At 33.9% G+C, this 21,525-nt stretch overlaps 1 protein-coding gene and 1 non-coding gene across 4 annotated transcripts in view; both read right to left on the bottom strand.

Annotated features, from left to right (window-relative positions):
• The window catches only part of LOC110627291 (CBS domain-containing protein CBSCBSPB3), a 30,315-nt gene extending 22,574 nt beyond the window's left edge, over window positions 1–7,741 (bottom strand). For 2 of the 3 annotated variants that reach the window (XR_002489866.2, XM_021773553.2), the window contains exons 1-7: window positions 7,387–7,741; window positions 7,006–7,174; window positions 6,788–6,920; window positions 6,247–6,417; window positions 1,714–1,792; window positions 1,456–1,569; window positions 1,249–1,315 (exon numbers count right to left, since the gene is read on the bottom strand). Coding sequence is in view for 2 of the 3 variants with exons in the window: in XM_021773553.2 (XP_021629245.1) it covers window positions 1,249–1,315; window positions 1,456–1,569; window positions 1,714–1,792; window positions 6,247–6,417; window positions 6,788–6,920; window positions 7,006–7,174; window positions 7,387–7,535 (882 nt within the window). In the remaining variant the exon portion in view is untranslated. The remainder of the gene's footprint in view (window positions 1–1,248; window positions 1,316–1,455; window positions 1,570–1,713; window positions 1,793–6,246; window positions 6,418–6,787; window positions 6,921–7,005; window positions 7,175–7,386) is intronic. The other variant, XM_021773552.2, reaches the window with a different exon arrangement.
• A 5,530-nt stretch (window positions 7,742–13,271) lies between these two features.
• The window catches only part of LOC110628462, a 30,178-nt gene continuing 21,924 nt past the window's right edge, over window positions 13,272–21,525 (bottom strand). Inside the window, exons 9-12 of the transcript XR_006348041.1 lie at window positions 14,457–14,573; window positions 14,185–14,261; window positions 14,046–14,090; window positions 13,272–13,906 (exon numbers count right to left, since the gene is read on the bottom strand). This is a non-coding gene — a transcript (protein PSK SIMULATOR 1). The remainder of the gene's footprint in view (window positions 13,907–14,045; window positions 14,091–14,184; window positions 14,262–14,456; window positions 14,574–21,525) is intronic.

The raw sequence follows: 21,525 nt of genomic DNA, 5'->3' as shown, positions 1-21,525 counted from the left end.
TTTGGATTCCACTTTTCACTTCAATCAAACTTTACACTAGTGGATTTAAATTTCACTTTTTTCTCTATTAATTGAATTAATGGATGAATATTAGACACAAAAATCGAGACAAACTTGACCAAGAATGAACTTAAAGAACCTATAGAGGCACAAATATACTCAAGAACTGGTTGGAATATAGTTTTATTTATACTCCTTCAGAAGTTACATTCTTGTTCCATCATCCATGAGATTTGAACTATAAGCAACTAAAACCACAATTTAAATATTTGGATTCCAAATTCCTTATTCATCTCAAGCATAAATGGAAAATTACATTCACATTGCCATATAGCAATGTCAAGTCAATCTGAACATAAGCTACCAATGTCCTACTAATGGTAACTAGAATGATGGATCAACAAGCAAACAAACCATTATATACAGGAGTCAAAAGACAACTTCTCAAGGGTAAAAATATACCAGTAAGTCACTAAATTAATTTGAACTATAAGCAACTAAAACCACAATTTAATATTTGGATTCCAAATTCCTTATTCATCTCAGCATAAATGAAAAAATTACATTCACATTGCCATATAGCAATGTCAAGTCAATCTGAACATAAGCTACCAATGTCCTACTAATGGTAACTAGAATGATGGATCAACAAGCAAACAAACCATTATATACAGAAGAGTCAAAAGACAACTTCTCAAGGGTAAAAATATACCAGTAAGTCACTAAATTAATTTTCTAATGCAGCATCATCACTTTATGAGACAATACAAAAATGAAATGTTCACTTCACTTGCATATTGTGCCAGGTAAATAATTACCCTCATATGGTTTTAAAAGAGTCTGGCACAGTTTACTATGTGTGTATCAGAAGGGAAGAATTCCATCCCTATTGTTTATCTAGTAACTGCACTTGGGCAATAGAGGTAGATATCAGTGGTCAACAGATGTGATTCTTTGTGTTGACAGATTCAGATTTTATTTTCTGTGATTGTGTAGTGATCTTAGCCTTAATTGTACAGATATTTTATTTGTTGTCTTTCTTGTAAATCTTCCTAGTTAGGTTTATTGCTCTTGTATAAATAGGGATGTTAGCTCTGTAACATTATTGAGAAATACAAGTCAAAAATTTCTCTCCTAAAATTCTTCAATCAGTAAAATACAACCCAATTGCACAATTGAAGAGCTAAAACCATAAAACACCAGGCCAAAATAAAATCAGCACAATTTCTTTTATTTTTCAAAATGAACCTTTTCCACCAGAGTCAACTCAGGAGAAAGATTTTGTGCCACAACTCGCATAAGAATATCCTTCGAACTGCGAAGCAGAAACATCAATAACTGAATGAACATCAATCAAAAGCAACAGTGCATCTCATTTTGAAGATATGTAGTACTTAAAATATTTATAAAAAAAAAATAGACTTGAAAAAAAGCAAGCCAATGAAAGAATAGTACGTGAGTATCCCCTGAATTTTATTCCCCGTCGCAATGATAATGGAATTAACTCGCAATTCACTCATCTTCTTTGCAGCAACACAGACAGGATCTGATAGTGAAGCAATTGCAACCCTAAAAACATGTGGAGCTACAAAATAATTGGTATTGCGAATACAACTACTCACAACGTACAGATAAAAACAATTCTACTCTACTAAAAATAAGCAATGATGGTAGATGTGGTTACTCTACATCAATCAAAAGATTAGAAGTTACTTGGCCTGTTCACCAATGATAGTAGACAACGCAGGTTTGAACATTCGATCCCTCAGTGTTTCTATGAACGCATATGGAGCTGAATGAAAAATTAAAAACAAGCAACGCAACATTATGAATTACTGTTAGATAATCACAAACGAAGCAATAAAACAATATGAATCAATGTGATTAAAAAGAATGGCTCACAGTAATCTAGAGAGAGAGAAAGAAAGAAACAACAACAAATAAGAAAGTATAGTTACTTTCACAAGCAAGCCATTTTTATATTTACCAGACATCTCAATTCTGAAACGTTCATTGCACGGGATACTTTGTGTTTTTCAACTTGTGAATATATTTACTTTAATAAAAAATTTTAACATTTATTACAAATAATAATCAAAGCAACAACCAAGTCTTAATACCAATCCAGTTCAGGTCGGCTAAATGGATCCTTTTTCGCCATTCACCCTCTCTCATCTTATCTCTAATATATACTACATGTGTTCTTTGATATATCATATATGTGGTTGTTCCTAATCTTATTTATTATTGTGTCACCAGACATCCATCTGAAATCCGCACTTTTGGCACACCCATCTTGTATCTTAGATTCCATCACTCCCTCCCATACAACAAAGCTGATCTGAACCTATAAAATTTACCTCTAACTTTGTTGTGGAGCTTAAGATAGCATAATACACCAATCACACTCCTCGATTTTATCCATCCTCTATTAGTCCTATGGATTACATCCTTATCTACAACTTCGTTCTTCTATATGATAGAACCTAAATATTTGAATTGATTGCATTTAGACACCAAAACTTGATTCAAATGAATCATGAATGCCACCAAAACTCTGCCCATGTAAACTTAGCAAAAAACATATCTGGTCTAAAGCTCAAAAAAAGAGGAGGGTTGTGATAGGTTAACAACAAATGCAAAATTCAGTCATCTCTCATGATATGGATCCTTTTAATATAAACACTAATCACATGATACAATATGATAGATTAATAATCACATGATACACTACAGGAAATCAAATATTCACATGTATGTAAATGTCAACTTTATATAATTCTCTTTAAACTCTTAGACTATTTAGTTTATATTGTATAAAAGAGATAGGGTCTTTCGGTAATTTTTTATATTAATAGTAATAATTAATAATTTAAATGTTTAGATTTATATTTAGTTAATTTCACACATTCTCCAAACAAACTGTTAAATTTGGGCCAGGCCTAATTCACCCTAAAAGCTAGCTCAAGGGGAGTGCATATAGCCCATATACGGAGCACATTACCCCTTTCCACAACCGATGTGGGATTCAACACACCTCTCACGCCCAGAATTTTACTGGTGCGTGATATATTTATGGGAAGCCCAACATCGGATGGGGAGCCTTTTATACCAATTAAAAAGGCCCAGGCCAAACTGACCCAAATAATTTTTGGACCCATTTTCCACTTTGCCCAAAATGGTTAACCCAAATTATTTAGTAGTTACATCCCAAGCAGCTGACTCTCACACTCTCCCCCGCTAAATTTGCGACGCCCTCGTCACAACTGAATCAGATACAATTGCTAAGCCAGGACCGAACCCTCGGGTATTGTGGTTCTCTAGTACCTCAGGCGGCTCCACCTCGTATCACACGAGTAGCCATTTCCTTGCAGTCCCACTAACTTTGCACAATTTTTCTAACCCAGGATGACTCTGATACCATATTAAATTTGGGTCAGGCCTAACTCACCCCAAAAGGTAGCTCAAGGGGGATTGTCTATGGCCCATATAAGGGGCACATTACCCCTTTCCACAACCGATGTGGGATTCAACACAAACTATTATTAAATTGTATCAATAGGAACTAATTATACATATCTTTCTTTTAATAAGTAATAAATACCTCAGGAAGCAATAGACATGATAGATTACTAAATATAAGCAAAAAAGGGAAGACCTTTGATAAACATACATATAATAGGTAGAATAAAAAAAATTCACACACACACACAAAAAAAATATATATTAGTGGCTTCAATTAGCAATTGGCAACTATTATTCATTATTAGCAGCTGCATTGTTGAAGATCATTTTTTGTTAGTCAACAAGTTCAAATCATCATTATCATGAAGATTACAAGGATATTACCCACTTGTTTGTAGCATTTTAACCAACAATATATCTTACATGTAAATACATTTCTCTCTATTTTTAATATTTGACATACACATTAAAAAAGTCTTATGCATAATTTACATAAATGAATATGCATGTATAGACATTCTAAAGGAATAGGAGTAAAAGATATCCAAACAAGTGACATGTACGCTATGCTTACCTTGTTCGGAGATACTTACAGCAAGACTACTCTAGAATACAAACAAGAAGGCTCCGCCAATATAACTAACCTATAACCAATGCCAAATGCCCATAAAATTCCCACAATATCTTTATAGAAGTAAATCATATATCCTAAGAAACAAACAAGTAGAAATCATTCATTTTCCCTTGAATTTCAATGCTGAATGTTTTCTTTTGAACAATCAATAGATGATCAAGGCAAAGCAACACACAAAAAATCCCCAAATAGATAGTGGATAAAAACTAATATTTATTAAAATAAAATATACTCGACATATTGTTGCCAATTGTAAATCAAATCAATCAACAATCTATATGTAATCAGTTGCAATTCTTATGCATGCAATTGTGTACCATTTATACATATTACACACATCTACATCCTCAATTACCAAGGTAAACTCATATAAGGTGAAATAACATGTGTTATGCCTCATTTCTTGAGTGTTAATGGCAATGAAAGAAACTAAATTTCAAATAAAATAAAACAATGAGAAATAAGAAGCTAAGCCCTATCACTTTCACTAAACTACTAAAGGCACAACCAATATTATCAAACCCGGCCTATTCATTGAACTGATGAAGGAAAAGATATAAGGTTTAAAGTTTAATTGGGGTTTAACCGAGGTTTAAATGGTATCCAATATTATCAAATTAGTAATAATGACTTATATAGTTAATACTTTTACATGTTTTTATAAATTATTATTCAAATAAGTTTAACTATACTTTAATATGTAAATATATTTTATAAACAATTTAATTTTTAATTAAACTTTAAATAATAATTTTTAATTACTTAAGTTTACTCATAATAATGGAAAATAAATGTTGAATAATACAATAAATAGAAAAATTATTTATAATAATAATAATAATAATATAAAGAGATGATTCAAAAATTTATATTAACATATTAAAATAATAAATGATTAATATTATTAATTATGTAATCATAAGTGACGAATTTAATCATTTTTCAATTTTATAGCTTAAATTAGTATATAATTTATTAGCAAACAGGTGACTACATATACAATGATTGTAAGAGAATTGCACAATATAGTGCAGCGCAAATGGTTGATTGGCACCTAAAGGACTTTCCAATCCAGGTTCAACAACTAGCATGTTCATTCTATTTTTTTAATTGAGTAGCTTGGATATTGTTAAAACCCCCGCTGGATATTCAGTTTGCCGTTCAAACTGGTCCACTCTGGTTTCCCAAAAACAAGGTCTGGTGGTTAAACCAAACAGGACCAGGCTCCAACTTTCAGTTAAACCAGTCTGCGGTCAAACTGCAATAGTAACATCTGGCCATATTGCAATTCTTTCCTTAAAGAGCAGCAAAGCACAAAAAAAAGAAAACACTCAAATTCATAAGTTTAACACATTTTCAATTGACTATACAATACACTCAACCTCTAAAACAACTATTCACTGAGAAAAATCATTTTAGCCATGCTTGATATGCTAAATTGTCAAACAAGGTCTGGTGGTTAAACCAAACAGGACCAGGCTCCAACTTTCAGTTGAACCAGTCTGCTGTCAAGGTGCAATAGTAAAATCTGGCCATATTGCAATTCTTTCTTTAAAGAGCAGCAAAGCACCAAAAAATAAAAGTAAAAAAAAAAACTCAAATTCATAATACATTGTCAATTGACTATACAATAGAGTCACCCTCTAAAACAACTATTCACTAAGAAACATCTGTTTGGTCATGCTTGGTATGCTAAATTATCAAACACACAAGTCTAACAACAAAACTAGTCTTCTGTTTTCCTTCTCCTTTTCTCAAAACATATTATGAGAATTAAGCTACAACTAAACTTAAATTATGAAATCAACACTTGGGCTAAAAGTTCACGAAGCTAATTTTAAATCCTTTTTTTTATACGAAAGAGTTGAAATATTGGATTGTTACAAAAAAAAGACAAAACAAAAATACTAATAGCAAAAAATAGCTATAAATGTTTCAACTATTTATCTATTTCTCTTTACTTATGGATTTCTTTTTTTTTTTTGTTTTGCTAGCTTGCCCACAAAAGATTAAACCGATTTGTTATGTATAATAATCTGAATTTCCAAAACAAGCATGCCAGCAACAAATTTTTGTACAAGCATGTGCAGGGTGCGTTCAAGCAGTTCCATACGTTTTATTTCAGAAGACAAAGAAATTAAGCCTACCAGAAAAGTTGCTTCCCCATTGACGTTCCACACCTTCAACAGCAGCAGCAATGGCGCTGCCCTGCTCAGCAGCCTTCTCCATTCTAGATATAGCATCATAAAGACACTTTGTTATATCCAGCAATGCAATAACCTCACCATTTTCCACAACAGGGAGGTGCCTGAATTTGCCTGTTGACCAGAACAGCATCATCTGAAATGCTACTGAATAAATATATTTAAATTTGAATGCAGTATCTTGGCCTACCAAAGGATCAATTTGACCCCCTAAGTCTAGCCAAAAGTCAATATAGCCTTCTTTTTTGTGCCAATTGAACCCCTAGACTATACAATTTCTCCAATTAGGCTGCAATTCAATTTTCACCCAAATATTAATGAGAATAGAAATATCAATTATGAACATATTAAAAAAACACATGCAATTTCTGTAAATGTCTCTAAATTGAATACACAACCTAACAGCAAACAATAATTAAAGATACAAGAGATTGCCCATGCATGCCCCTCAAAAAATTAACCATGCATTCGAAGAAAAGCTAACCCTGGACCATCTTCTGAAGAGCTTCAATGGCTAATGAATCCGAGGTGACAAAAATAGGATTCCTTGTCATAATCTTTGATACTATGGTCTGCTCTGGTCTCAAACCCTCCGCTATTACTCTAGCGGCAATGTCCTAATCATAACATAGCACAAATGGGTAAAATAGAATAATAGAAGCGAAGCAGCAAAAAAAAAGCCACAAGGAGAAGCCCTAAAACCTTGTCAGTAACAATCCCAGAAAGCAAAGCATTAGAATCAGTTAATAAAACAGCATTCACACGTCGAGCTGCCATCCTCCTACAAGCGTCAGATACAGTGGTGCCCTCAGGAATGGTGAGAGCTTTAGACAACCTCAAATTCTTCACTGTGCGCTCTCCGACAACCGACCTCCAAGATTTCGAAATGAAAATCAAGCGCAATTCGACAAAAGTCATTGATAACTTTTTTCATCTTTTGATCAGTTATAACAATTTAAGTCAAAAAGTCCAATCCAAATGTGTCTAGGCAATCAAGAACAGTTTCTCAATACAAATTTCATTCCTAAGAATAAATAAATACTGATATAAGAAGATGAAGAGAAACGAATAATAGAAACATACGATTGGGCAGAAAGAGAGGATGAATTGGATACTGTTCCATGGGAGGCGCCATTCTCCGACGATAAGGGTTTCCTGGACGACGATGGACCTCGTTTCTGAGTCAAACTGTTCCTCTTGAGACCTGGAGGAGGAGCCATCTGGCTGCTCATCCTTGAATATTCTGTGGACTGAGGTCAAATACAATTACTGAATTAGGGTTTGGAAGCTCGGGAGGCAAAAGGAGAGAGAAAGAGAGAGATTAGTGTCTTGACTCTCTCTCCTCCTTTCCTTTGGCTCAGGTTCATGAGATTGAAAAATGAAAAATCTTTGCCACCTGAGGTCAGGCTTCAAAATCAAAATCTTCTTTTCTTCATTAAAATTTTGAATTTCAATATTCACACCTCTAATAATCGTAAAGGGACAGCAGCCGAAGCAGCGCGTCGCGCGTGCTCTTCAATCTCTACTACAAATTTACATATATTTAGTTAATAACTAGGATAATACTAGTGCTATCCACGAAAAATATAATTCATTATTATTAAATTATTTTTCATTTAAATTTTTCCTAATTAAATTAAATTTAATAGTTTTCAACTATTTTAATTTTTAATTAATTTGTAAGTTAATATCAATTATCACAATTATTTTCTTTAAAAATAATAATTACTCTATTTATAAAATTAAAAGATTTATTAATTCAACCCATTATATAATTAATATGAGTTGCTACAATTATTTTCTTTAAAATACATTAAAAACTATTCTATTTTAAAAATAAAATTTTAGTAATTCAATCGATTATATAATTAATATGAGTTGTTATAATTATTTTTTTTAAATACATTAAAAATTACTCTATTTTAAAAATAAAATTTTAATAATTCAATCAATTAGATCAATTGAATCATATCGTATATTATTTTTTATACGATAAGATTATAAAATTTTATTATTTTGAAATTTAAAAAAAAATATTCTTTATATGTTCTGACAACCTATAAAAAATAAGGAAGCGAGGTGATTGGTGTATAGAAATAATCATTCCGACACTCAAATTAGAAGTGGTCATCAATAGCAATAAAATGCATATTTTGAATTTATGTCTTGAATTGCTTTTATAATATAAGAAAAGTAAGTTGGTTAATAATTTTTTATGAGAACATGGACTGTTGCGACGAATGGATAGAGAATATCGTGATAATTAGGATTCTAAAGATTGTTTTGTAACAATCTCAACGGTAAGAAGCAAGATCCATGAAGACTCTGCTGATGCATTAGGGCGAGTCTTTGTTATAATCAAATAACCCAGTCATGAGACTCTCCATCTCCACGTCTCGGGTGCTCAAGCCTAGATGTTTGAGTTTCTTAATTACAAACATGTCAGCACTTGAATCAATAGAAAGTCATCATCATATAATACATATTAGGTGAGTACTAAGTCATATAAGAAGTCCCCCTACATGTCTTCGATTCTTCAAATTTGAATTTCCACAATTAGCACTCACTGCTTGGACACGTGGTGCAATTGGATTAGCCTCGTGTCCCATGTCTCTTCACCTATCTAAGACGCTTCTTTTCTCAAGACCCATTAATGGTAGGCACCATATCAACCCCATAAATCCTCTTTTCTTTACACTATTAGCACTTTTGCTCACATACTCCTCATTTTTCAGAAATCTTATTCATCTCTAGCAATGCTCTTCTTCATGCTTTTTTACAAAGGTAATTCCTACTTTGTTTTTCTTACCTTATTTGAAAATGAATAAATTATCTTCTTCTTTCTCTTCTAAGGATAACTACTTTTCCAGCTCTTCCTCTTATGGCCACATTGTACTTAGCCCCTATAGTGCTCTTACAGCTGCTATCCACGACAATGAATCCTTGCTTGTAAATAATATCCCGTCAGTGTTACTGGAGAGGAATGTGGATCACTTGTACAATACCTACCATATCCTGTGAGATACTTTCCAAGTTTATGCTCTTCGACTAACGTTCGTGCTGATGACCATGTCCAAGCTGAAGACACTGCTATTGTATACAAGGAGCAACTAAAGGCAGGTCTTAGATTTTCTATTGACCCATTTTATTCTGATGTCCACTGCACCCGGTGCATCCTCGTAGCATTTCAGTTATTTTGTTTTAACAATAACATTAAGCCAAGCATTGCTCTCTTCTTCCAATATACTAGTTGGGCACCCGAGTCAATGAGCTGATTCTTCAGTAGTAAGAAGCGTTATGCTATTTTTTTACCGACTTCCCTCATCCCTTAAACAATGGAAAAATAAATTTTTTATTCTCCGCCCACCGAGTTTCTGAGGGTTTTGAGAACCTCCGAACAAACTAAAACCTATATGTGGAGCTTTGGAATGATAGGGTCAGGCCACGCAGAGAGGAAAAGGAAGCCTTGGACTTTCTTCAAAAAATGACCATGGCACGTAAGACGGACATAAATATGGTCGTGAGGAATGCCACACTCTCCTGGCAAAGTCAGTTTCAAGCTAAGCAGGCCTGGTTACCTCAGTCAATTGCCCACTAGGCCCCGCGGACACTCTTACCTCCATCCTCAAAATAGGGTACTTATCTTTGAAACCTCTAACTTTAATCTAGTATACTTACTCCTTTTTCTGTGCAGATATAGTTAGCAAAGGTAAGGGAAGGTTTGCTGAGGCAGCTCGTGTTGCATGCAAAGGAAAGGTTGCTGCTACTAGAATCTATACCCCACTATCAAAACGGGCTCGCTGCTAGAAGGAGCTCATTGTAGTGCCTCCCCATCAATCCCTCATGATGACAACATCGCCAGCTGCTACTAGGCCTTTTAACTCTCAGCCCGAGGATTAAGTACAGGGGACCACTCCTCCTCCCTTGCCCATGCGCTTTCTCCCTCCTAATTGTGAGGAGGCAGGTACGGGGGGCCCCTGGCCCCGCAGCATTCAAAACCAGGCATTTGCCTTGACCTGGGTGGATTCCCTCCTCAAGGAGTTGCGTCTTTCTCTCTTGATCGTGAAGAACGAGATGTGAGCTAGTGACCGTCAACAGCTGGGGGCGATTAAAACTGACAAACTATATGACAATGCAATCCATTCAAACATGGAAAACGTCTTATCCATATACCTCGCTAAGGAGTTGGACAAAGCCTTGAGGGATTTGAAAAAATGGAGAAATATTTTCAAAAACATGCAGGATTCGAAAATATTTTCGAATTTTGTGTGTCAACGTAGCGTGTTCGCCAGTCATACTGGCGAACACGCTTGTTCGACACCCAGTGGCGAAACAAGCTCGTCCGAGCCACGGGAGCAGTGCAATCTGCTCCCATGGCAAGCCAGCTTGGCGGAAAGAATTGTTAGCCATTCGCCACCCAAGGTGGCGAACATGCTCAAATATCAAAACTTCGTGCATGCAGGGCCACATGCATGCCCCTGCATGCATGCATGCAGGGTACAGCCCTGCATCAGCTATTCGGCACTATTTCAAAAAAAAAAATAAAATTATTTTATTAAAATAATTTTAAAATAAAAAAATAAAATATATTAAATATTTTCAAAAAATATAAATTTTATTATCTGACACATTCTCTTCCATTCAAAAATCAAATTTGAATAAAATTCTCAAAATGTTTCAGATCTTGGCTTATTATATCAAGAAATAAATAATTAAATTAAAATATCAAAACTCTTTGAAGTTTGGCTTTTTTATGCTAATATCTTTATAATATGTCATTATTAAAATTATTAATTTTTTATAATTATCTCTCTATATATAATTAATTTTCAAAAAATATAAAAATTGTTACCATTTAAAAGTAGATTATTAACGCTATAATCTATCACTTTGATGATTTAAAGCTTTTATTTTCTAAATATAAGTTATTTTTTTATTATTTTTGAAAATTAATATGTAAATGCGTTATTTGGATAATTTTATATAAAACTTTTGATTTTTTATATTATATTATCAAAATTATAATTTTTTTTTATAATTATCTATATACACATAATAGTTTTTAGATAATATTAAGATAGCTAACTGTTTTCCACATATAGTTGTTAACTTTTTAAAATTATGTTATTCTTAAAATTATGATAATCAATTTATTATCTTATAATTTTAATTATACAAATTTAAAATTATCTAATAATTTAATATTATCACAATTATTTTGATATGTTAATATTCTTAATTAAAATTGAGTTGCCGTTATGTGAACTATATTATCATTATTATCCTAATAATTATTTTTTATAAATTTAACTTGTTATAGATTTTATCTTAATAATCTTAATTGAAATTTGGATTTTTAGTATTGATATATATCATAAAATTCACATATTTATTTATTAACTTTAAATTAATTTAAATAATAAAATTATTTTTTACATTAAATTTAAATATATTTATAATAATTAACGCAACAACACGTAATTTAATAATTTTATATTTATCAAAATATTGTTTAGAATTTAATCAATATTATTATTTTTTTTGAAATGAAAATCGAGAGAGTAGTACATTATATCTCTCAGATTTACTTAGATACACTTACCACCAGATTAAACCTGTGAGTAAAATAAATAAATTTACCAACAAATTAAATTTAATATCTATATGTGTATGATGATAAGATAAGTAATAAAAAAAATGTTATCAAATGCTATTTTTATCCAATTAGTCACAAGAAATGTTATCTATTTTAATAATTTTTATCTTAAAATTTAATTTTAGATTTTCATGTAATTTAAAATATCTTTATTTTTTATATATTGTTTAAGATTTTTCTAAACGACTTAAAAATAATTTAAAAAACAAAATTATTATATATTTTAAAAATTAATTTTTAAATGATAAAATTATTCATTATTTTTAAATTAAATAATATTATAAATAATTTAAAGGGTTAAGAGCATTTTAAAAAATTCTGATATTTTCTCTCTCAAACTTTTATATATAATATTGATAGGGTCAAAATGAAATTGTGTTACGATTGATTATTTTGCAATAAAGAGAAAAATTATGTTACGATTGGTTATCCTATAATAAAAAGAACGTGAGGTGAATAATATCTATGGCGGCTACTCCGATACTTAAGTCAGTAAATTGAAGTAAAGAACGAAAGTAAAGAATTGCTTAGAATTTAAGAGTAATTATATAAGAATGCATATGTTTAAAGAAAATAAAATTTTTTTGCAGTAAAGAAAATTTCTTCACAGTGTACCCATTTATAAGTCATGGTAACGCTTGAACACTTTTTAGCTGTATTAATTAACAAATCAATTAAGAGATTAATTATTTAATAATTAAGTAATTGAAGTTCTCATGAGGAGTTGTGTAAGTTAGTTTATTCTTGATTGGTTGGTGAGTGCTAAAATAAGCTTGAGTGGAATGAACATCTTCTTGGATTTGTAAAATACAGCTGGAGTTTGCTTAATACGTAAATCATTTTGTCACTAAAAACGCCAATAACACAAGCATTTTTAAAGCATTTTAATTAATTTTTCTTTTGCCATTAAAAAGTTAATGTTATTGGCGTTTTCATTATATAATGGGAAAATTTTCATTTAAAAATCAATCAAAGTGGTATTTTCAAAAGAATTTAATTATTTTTAAAAACGTCATTTTAATTAACGTTCTCAATAATAAATATTTTATTTTCTAATACATCAACTCTAAAAATATCAATTAAAATAATATTTTCAAGAATAATTAAATTTTTATGAAAACGCCACCTTAACTGTCGTTTTCATAAGTAAACACTAATTTTATAAATCACATTAAAATTATAAATTAAATTATTTTAATAATAAACCCACGAGCATGCAATTTTAGCAATCCAATTTAGCAGATAAACCAATAAACAAAATGCATTTTCCTGCACAGCATTGTTTTAGTATCAATTGCCTCTGCAATGCTTATCAACAACAACAAAAGAAATTTTATTGTGATATTTCATATGTAATATGGCCTTTTATGTACACAATTTATGCACCCAGAAGTCTTTTGCTCGTCATCCCAATCATTAACTGTCTAATATATCATTTTTTAAGTTAGATAACCACACCAACGCTGTCAATCACATCCCATGCTTTCTCCCAACCCAACAATGGGAATCACACAATGGAGTTGTTTAACAATGATCAAGTCCTTGCTTTCTTTTGTACAAGAATAGTTGCTGCTCTTACTTAGTCTATCGTGCTTTCTTAATCCAGTCTTCCCAGAGTCAAAGTCCTGACTCTTACTAATACCTGGCATCCGTTTCTTCTTACTTGCACCCTCCAACATTACCTGATCTTCAATAGTTAATGATAGCGTGCTGTAACCCTCATCTTTTGGTTGCTCATTCAACTTTTCAACTGGTGTGGAACTAGGAGATTTTCTGGATAACTTTTTACCACCAGTTGCACCAGCCTTGGATTTATTGACCAGATGATGAAGCCATAATACTAGTTCAAGAATATAAGCTTCTGTTGTCTCCTTATCTGCATGGTGGAGTGTCTCAACTCGAATTATATCAGCTGCACTGGCAGTAGACTTCCGATTTGATTCAGACCTAAAGGCATGAAACCCATGTTTTCCTTTACTGTCATTCTCACAAATCTTCTTGACCAACTATATTTTTGATATAGAAAAAATATATAATTTTTTTAAAAAGAAAATTAGTAATTGAAAACCTATGGAATGTTACTCACCCAGTACTTGCCCACTCTCCAACCCAACCAAAACCATGATGAGCTCTATTTCAGATTGATGAAAAAAAACAAAATTATGATGAGGCAAGAGAAAATCAACAAAATTAGAAACAATGTAGAGAAAATTGGTATCTCTTACTTAGCTGTGTTAGTGGACATTGGAACAAGCCACTGTAAAGTCTTTTCCATCTCATCTTTAATTTGAGCAACAGTGAGCTGCACAGAGAATTTACAGTTTGAAATAAATAAGTAGGAAAGTTTACTCTAGCTAAGGATTTCTTCAAATATTGTTGAGCAAAGGAAGCATCCCTTGCTTAAATAGTGCCCAAGTTATCTTTCCTTTCACTTAAAAGGCATGAAAAAATCTTTCTATTTGAAAATACAAAAGATATATTATCAAACCACGCATACCTCTTCTTTAACTTGGAAAGATTGTAATTTGGAATGTATAGCTGATTTTATGTTGGGTGGCAAGTTCTGGTATAATGAATCCCTTGTATTAGGAGGCATAGAACTTGATCGTGCCACCTGAGAGAATTTATATGTTATCACAAGAAAAGCCTTGCAACAATAAATTTAAGAGAAAAAAAAAATCTATAAGAATTGAGAAGTGGCAACATCAACAAATGATGTTGATCAGTGATAATCAGGCAGCATTTCAGATCACCTCAAACTGTTTTTCATGAAAAGACGAATCATATAGAGGTAGGTTGTAATTTCATTAGACAGAAAGTTGAGTTGGGATGTTTTATTACTAATTTAGTGATTTCAAATGATCTGGTAGTGGACATCCTCATTAAATCCCTCAAAGGATCTCCAACTAAATACATTTGTAACGAGTTGGGAATGTATGATATGTATGATCTAGCTCAAAAGGGAGCTTTAAGATGATAAATAATTGTGTATAAATAAGCAAAAAATGTATGCTATGTAAATTAGGTAGAAACTATGAGAAATCATTAGTAAATTTAGGAGTTAATACTAAAGAAATTCCAATCCTTTGTAAGTCAGTATATATATTCCCCCATGCCAAAGGGAAGAATACAAGCTTCCCAATGTTTCCTTATTAGTCTTTCTTCTTCTCTTACACTTACAAACTCCCTGCCTACATGTAAGTATCACATGATGCATCAGAAAAGCCAACCGTTGGCATATTTGGTTGATTGATTTGAGGCTGATTTGTTTGCATAAATTAAGATCCTTAAATTGTGGAAATTAACTTGTAATTATTTATTCCTTTTTGGATGTGATTCTTTATGTATAAATAGACATATAAACTATTTGTTAAAATTAAGAGAAAAATACAAATATATACTCACAAATTCTCCAAATTCAACATGGTATCATATCATTGATCCTGATTTGGTGCCCAATTTCTGCCAATTTTGGCAATTTCTCACAAGAAACCCTAAGTCATCCATTTTGGTACTCTCCCACCTATACCCTTCTTCCACCCACAGTGACAGCTAGCTGTCGGAGCCTCCTCGCTGGTCGATCCGTCCACTCCGGAAGCACAGATCCTAGCGTGTGCATCACATGCACCACTTCTGTCGGCGCGTGGTAGCCCTTTGCGGCGGCGTTTCGCTTTCCAATCATTGTCGACATCCCCTCAGTTTTCTAGCATCCCCTCAGTTTTCTAGCGTCCTTCTACTGTATTTGGATTCATTTAGTGTGGGTAAGGAGTCAACTTGGTGTTCACGGTAATTTTTCCATCCTTTTTTCTTTCCTACTTCTCACGTCAACAGAAAAGAAAGCCCATGTTTCAAGTAATAACAACCCTTCACAGCTGCTTATGTTTTGGTTACTCAATTATATGCAACCCCAGATCTCTAAGTCTTATTTGTTGCTCGATACTGCTGCAAACATATGGCGGGCTTTTTCTTTAACTTATTCCAAGATTGGGAATGATACTTAGATTTATGATATTCGGAACAAGATTCATAGTACTAAGTAAGGAGAGATAACAATTTTCCAACTTTATTCTGAGCTATGCAGGAACTTGATTACTACCAACACTTCTAGGCATACTATATTGGGATACAGTCAAATTCCAGAAAATGATTAAGAAGGAGTGAGTCTATGATTTTTTCTTGCAAGGTTGAATAATGAATATGATCCAATTAGAATCCAAGTTTTGGGTAAGGATCCTTTTCCTTCACTAGAGCATGCCTATGTCCATGTTCAATAAGAGGAAAGTCGAAGGAATGTTATATTCTACACTGCACCAGTTGAAAATGCTGAGTTGGCTGCTAGTTCGGTCTCACCAAAGATCCCAAACACGGAGAAGGATGATTTGCATTGTGATTCTTGTGGAAAACTACTCGTTGAAAGTTACATGGATGCCCTACTAGAGGTAGCAGTGGGAAACGAGACACTACAAGAGTTCAACTTAATTTATCAGAAACTGTGGAAAAGCCTCCTAAGGAAACTACTACTACCGAGTTCCTTTTCTCTCATGAAATTCAGAGAGAAAGCGTCTCCTGTCTCATCTTGACACCAACTCTTCTAGTTCCACATTCAACTTTGTAAAGTCAGGTAATGATTCCTTCTGATATTGTTCCATAGATTATTGATTTTGGAGCAAATAAACGCATAACAGGCATCTCTAAAGACTTTCTTAATTATTTTTCTTCCCTAACCAAAGATAATGCCAGAATTGTTGATAACTCTTTTACTCCTATATCCAGAACATGTGTTAAATTATCATTTGTTTTTCATGTTTATCATTTTTCTATCAACCTTTTATCTATCAGAACTATCATCAATATTCTAAACCGTAAAATTAAATTTTTTCCTGATCATTGTATTATTTAGGACCTTAACACAGAAAAGAGGATTGGTAATGGTAGACAGCATGATGGTTATATATGTTAGAAGGGAGTCCAAGTTCTACAGTATCTCAAGCCTATTTTGTTATTTTGGAGAGAATAAAGATATCAATCAAGAAACAATACAGTGGCATAGGCGATTAGGGTATCCATCTTTTTTTGTCCTAGAAATACTTTATTTTAATTGATTTGCTAGAACTCAGTTTGAATCTTTATTTTGTGATATTTGTGAGTATGCTAAGCACACTTGAAACCCTTATCATTTGAGTTATAATAAAAAATATAAATCCCTTTTGTGACTATTCATTTTGAAGAATGTTGGAAAAATTTAGAGTATTCTTGTATTTCACTCTTAATCTCTACAATTGGTTTAAATGACTATTTATACACAAAGAATTATATCTAAACAGGAAGCAAATAATCAAATAATAATTACAGAGATAATTAAGAATCATAATAAAATCAAATCAAATCATATCCCTAGAATCAGGATCAGCAAATAAGTCAACACTCCCACTCAAGTTGGTGCAAAGATATCGCACATGCCCAACTTGCAAATCAGATTATGGTAGATCCTGTTGTTGAGCCCCTTTGGTAAACACATCTGCAAGTTGCCCAATAGAAGTCGCATGAACTAGGCTCAAAACACCGTCTGTTAATTTTTCTTTAATAAAGTGCCAATCAATTTTAATGTGTTTCATCCGGTCATGTTGGACTAGATTTTGTACTATACTTATAACAGCTTTATTGTCACAATACAAAGTTATCTTGTCTCTCTCGGGCAACCTCAACTCCTCCAATAACTTCTGCAATCATAAGAGTTCACACACACTTTGGGCCATTGCTCTGTATTCTGCTTTAGCACTTGACCGAGCAACAACACTTTGTTTTTTGTTCCTCCAGGTGACAAGATTCCCTCCCACAACTGTGTAGTAGCCAGAGGTGGATCTCCTGACATTGGGAGATCCTGCCCAATCTGCATCTGTAAAAGCTTCAACTCGGAGGTGACCATGTTTGGAGTAAAGAAGCCCTTTCCCTGGCACAGACTTTAGGTATCTCAAAATGCGAAGTACAGCCTGCATATGAGTCTCGCGAGGGTCATGCATGAATTGACTAATTAAGCTAACAGCATAGGCTATATTCGGTCGAGTGTGTAAGAGATAAATCAACCTTTCTACCAATCTCTAGCATCTTCCAATATCCACGGACTCACCAGTTCCTGCTTTCAGCTTGTGATTACTTTCTGCTGGTCTACACCCCATCATACCAGTTTCTTCCAAAAGATCTAGAATGTACTTTCTTTAGGAGATGAAAATTCTTTTTTCTGATCTAGCCACCTCGATACCTAGGAAATATTGCAGTTTTCCTAGATCTTTAGTGTCAAATTCCTGAGCCAACAACCTCTTTAGTTGAGTCATTTCCTCTTTGTCATCACCTGTCACCACTATATTATCAACATACACAATAAGAAGGGTGATCTTACTCTTGTGATGTTTAATAAACAGTGTGATCAACATTGCTTTGTTGGTAACCAAAGGACATCATGACTTTGTTAAACCTGTCAAACCAAGCTCTGAGAGATTGTTTTAGCTCATACAAAGCCTTTTTTAATCTGCACACCTTTACTTGTGTCTTCTCATCAGCGAACCCAGCAAGAATTTCCATAAACACTTCTTCCTCTAAATTTCCATGAAGGAAAGCATTCTTCACATCAAACTGTTGCAAGTCCCAGTCTAAGTTGGCTACATAAGATAACAGAACTCTGATTGAGTTCATTTTTGCAACTGGGACAAATGTCTCTTGGTAATCCACTCCATAGGTTTGGGTGAATCCTTTAGCAACCAATTTGGCCTTAAACCGTTCAATTGTGCCATCAGCTTTGTGTTTCATTGTGAACACCTATTTACAGCCAACGAGTTTCTTTCCAGGTGGGAGAGTGACAAGCTCCCAAGTCTCATTTTTAGCCAATGCTTTTATCTCTTCAATCATTGCCTTCTTCCATTTAGGATCTGTAAGAGCTTTTTTCCAATCCTGTGGAATCGACAGAGAGGAAATAGACAAGGCAAAGAATCTATAGGAAGGAGACAAGGATTCATAAGAAATAAAGTTAGAAATAGAGTGTTTAGTACAACATCTGACCCCTTTTCTTTGTGCAATAGGTTTATCTAAGTCATTGAAGCATTCAGGAGCTGTGGTAACTCACCAAACGAAGATTCTTGGTTGAGTAACTCACCAGAAGAAGATTATTGACTCTGAGTAGACTGCATAATGGCTTCTTCTGCCTTGTCTCTCCTCGAATACCTTCTTAAATCTGGCTTGTCCAAATGACCAATTCTCTCTCCCTAATTGGACATCGCTCCCTGTCTACTAGAACTCAAACTCTCTAGTTGAATCATATCATCCAGAATCACAGAATTCGGGATCACCTCTTCTTGCTCATTATTCTACCTCTGAAGAGGTGAGTGGGTGGTACTGAAGTAAGATTCAGTTTCTCGGAAGGTAACATCCATACTGACTAAGTATTTCCTAGAGGGTGGGTGATAACACTTATATCTTTTCTGTGTCGGAGAATACCCAACAAACACACATTTAAGGGCCTTGGGATCCAATTTCCTTGCCGTCCTAGTATGGACAAAGCAAACACAACCAAATATTTTTGGTGAACAACGTATGAATTCTTCCCTTGTAGAACTGCCAAAGGACTCATAAAGTTAAGGGTCTTGAGAGGCATTCTATTGATAAGATAAACACATACAAGGATTGCATCTCCCCAATATGCTTTGGGTAGATTCATGGTGAACATAAGAGATCGAGCTACCTCCAATAGATGCCTATTTTTCCTCTCAGCAATGCCATTTTGAGCACTAGTATAAGGACAACTAGTCTGGTGTACTATTCCATTACTCTTTAAATAAGCAGAAAAGTTACTATCCATGTATTCTATTCCATTGTTAGTTCTCCAAATTTTCACCTTAGTATTAAATTGAGTACAAACCATCTTATGAAAGGATTGAAAACACGAAAAGACATCACTTTTAGCTTTAATCAAATAGATCTAAGTCATTCAAGTGCAACAATCAATAAATGTGACAAACCATCGATTACTAGATAAGGAGATAGTTTGAGTAGGCCCCCAAACATCAGAATGAATAGTTGCAAAAGGAATTTGACTTTTATTATGACTCAAAAGATAGAATGTTCTAATGTGTTTAGCATCCTCACAAGCATCACAAAATAGAGAACCAAACTGAGTTCTAGCAAATAAATTACGATAAAATTTTTCTAAAGCAAAAAAAGATGGATGCCCTAACCGCCTGTGCCACTGTATTATTTCCTGATTGACATCCCTATTTTCTTCAAAACAGGCTTGAGGTATCGAAGAACCTGGATCACCCTCCAACATGTATAAGCCATCATGCAGCCTACCATTGCCAATCCTCTTGTCTATGCGAAGATCCTGAATAACACAATGATTAGGAAAGAATTCAATTTTACAGTTTTTTGGCATTGGTGATAGCACTGACAGATAAAAGGTTGACAGGAAAGTGGGAAACATGGATGCCAGATGATAATTTAATATTGGATGTGCAAATAATAGAACTTGTTCTGGATATGGGAGTAAAAGAGCCATCAACAATTTTGATACTATCTTTGGTTAGAGAAGGAAAATAATTGAGAAAGCCTTTAGAAGAGCCTGTCATGTGTCTATTCGCACCAGAATTGATAATCCATGGGACATTATTAAGAGAGAAAGCATTACCTGACTTTACAAAATTAGATGTGGCACTGGAGGATGAGTAATCAGAGTTAGGAATCGAGATTCTTTTACCTTCTGCCATCGAGACTCTTTTACCTTCTGCCATGGTAAAGATTTATGAACCGTGAAAGAATAGGAAGTACCCAAGGTTGTACACATAAAAGAACCTAATCGATTTACCAAAAGACTGGGTAGCAGCATGGGAAGGCTAGAAAGATGGTCAGAATCGTTGATGGAGTGATCAGAGTGGTGATGGAGTGATTAGAGTGGTGAAGCAGCGTTAGGCGATGGGTCACGTGCTGGGAAGCGATGGGTCAAGTGTCGGGAAAGGGAGGCGCGTGGGCCTCACGCGGGGGTATTTCCGGCGTCAGAGCTGGGCAATCGGCAGGCGACAGTCCGGCGATTCTCCTGGTGTCAGTGGTGAGAGGAGAAAAGGCTCCTAGATGGATTAGTACCAAAAAAGGTAGATCTAGCATTTTAAAAACCTAAAAAGGAAAAATTAAATTTGAGCTCTAAAATCAGGAAAAGCCTCTGATACCAATTAAAACAGTTGGGCCCAAACTGACCCAAATAACTTTTGGACCCGCCTTCCACTTGGCCCAAAATGGTTAACCCAAGTTATTTAGTAGTCAACTGAATCTCACACTCTCCCCTGCTAAATTTCCAACGTCCTTGTCGCAACTGAATCGAATACAATTGCTAAGCTAGGACCGAATCCTCAAGTATTGTGGTTTGCTAGTACCTCGGGCGACTCCACCTCGTCTCTCACGGGTAGCCCTTTCCTCGCAGGCCCACTAGCTCTGTACAATTTTTCTGACCCAGGGTGGCTCTGATACCATGAAGAATGTTGGGAAAATTTAGAGTATTCTTGTATTTCACTCTTAATCTTTACAAT

The sequence above is a fragment of the Manihot esculenta genome, chromosome 12 (assembly GCF_001659605.2).
Source record: "Manihot esculenta cultivar AM560-2 chromosome 12, M.esculenta_v8, whole genome shotgun sequence".
NCBI lineage: Eukaryota > Viridiplantae > Streptophyta > Magnoliopsida > Malpighiales > Euphorbiaceae > Manihot > Manihot esculenta.
The sequence above is the reverse complement of the archived record's forward strand: the minus strand, read 5'-3'. Positions and strand labels throughout refer to the sequence as shown.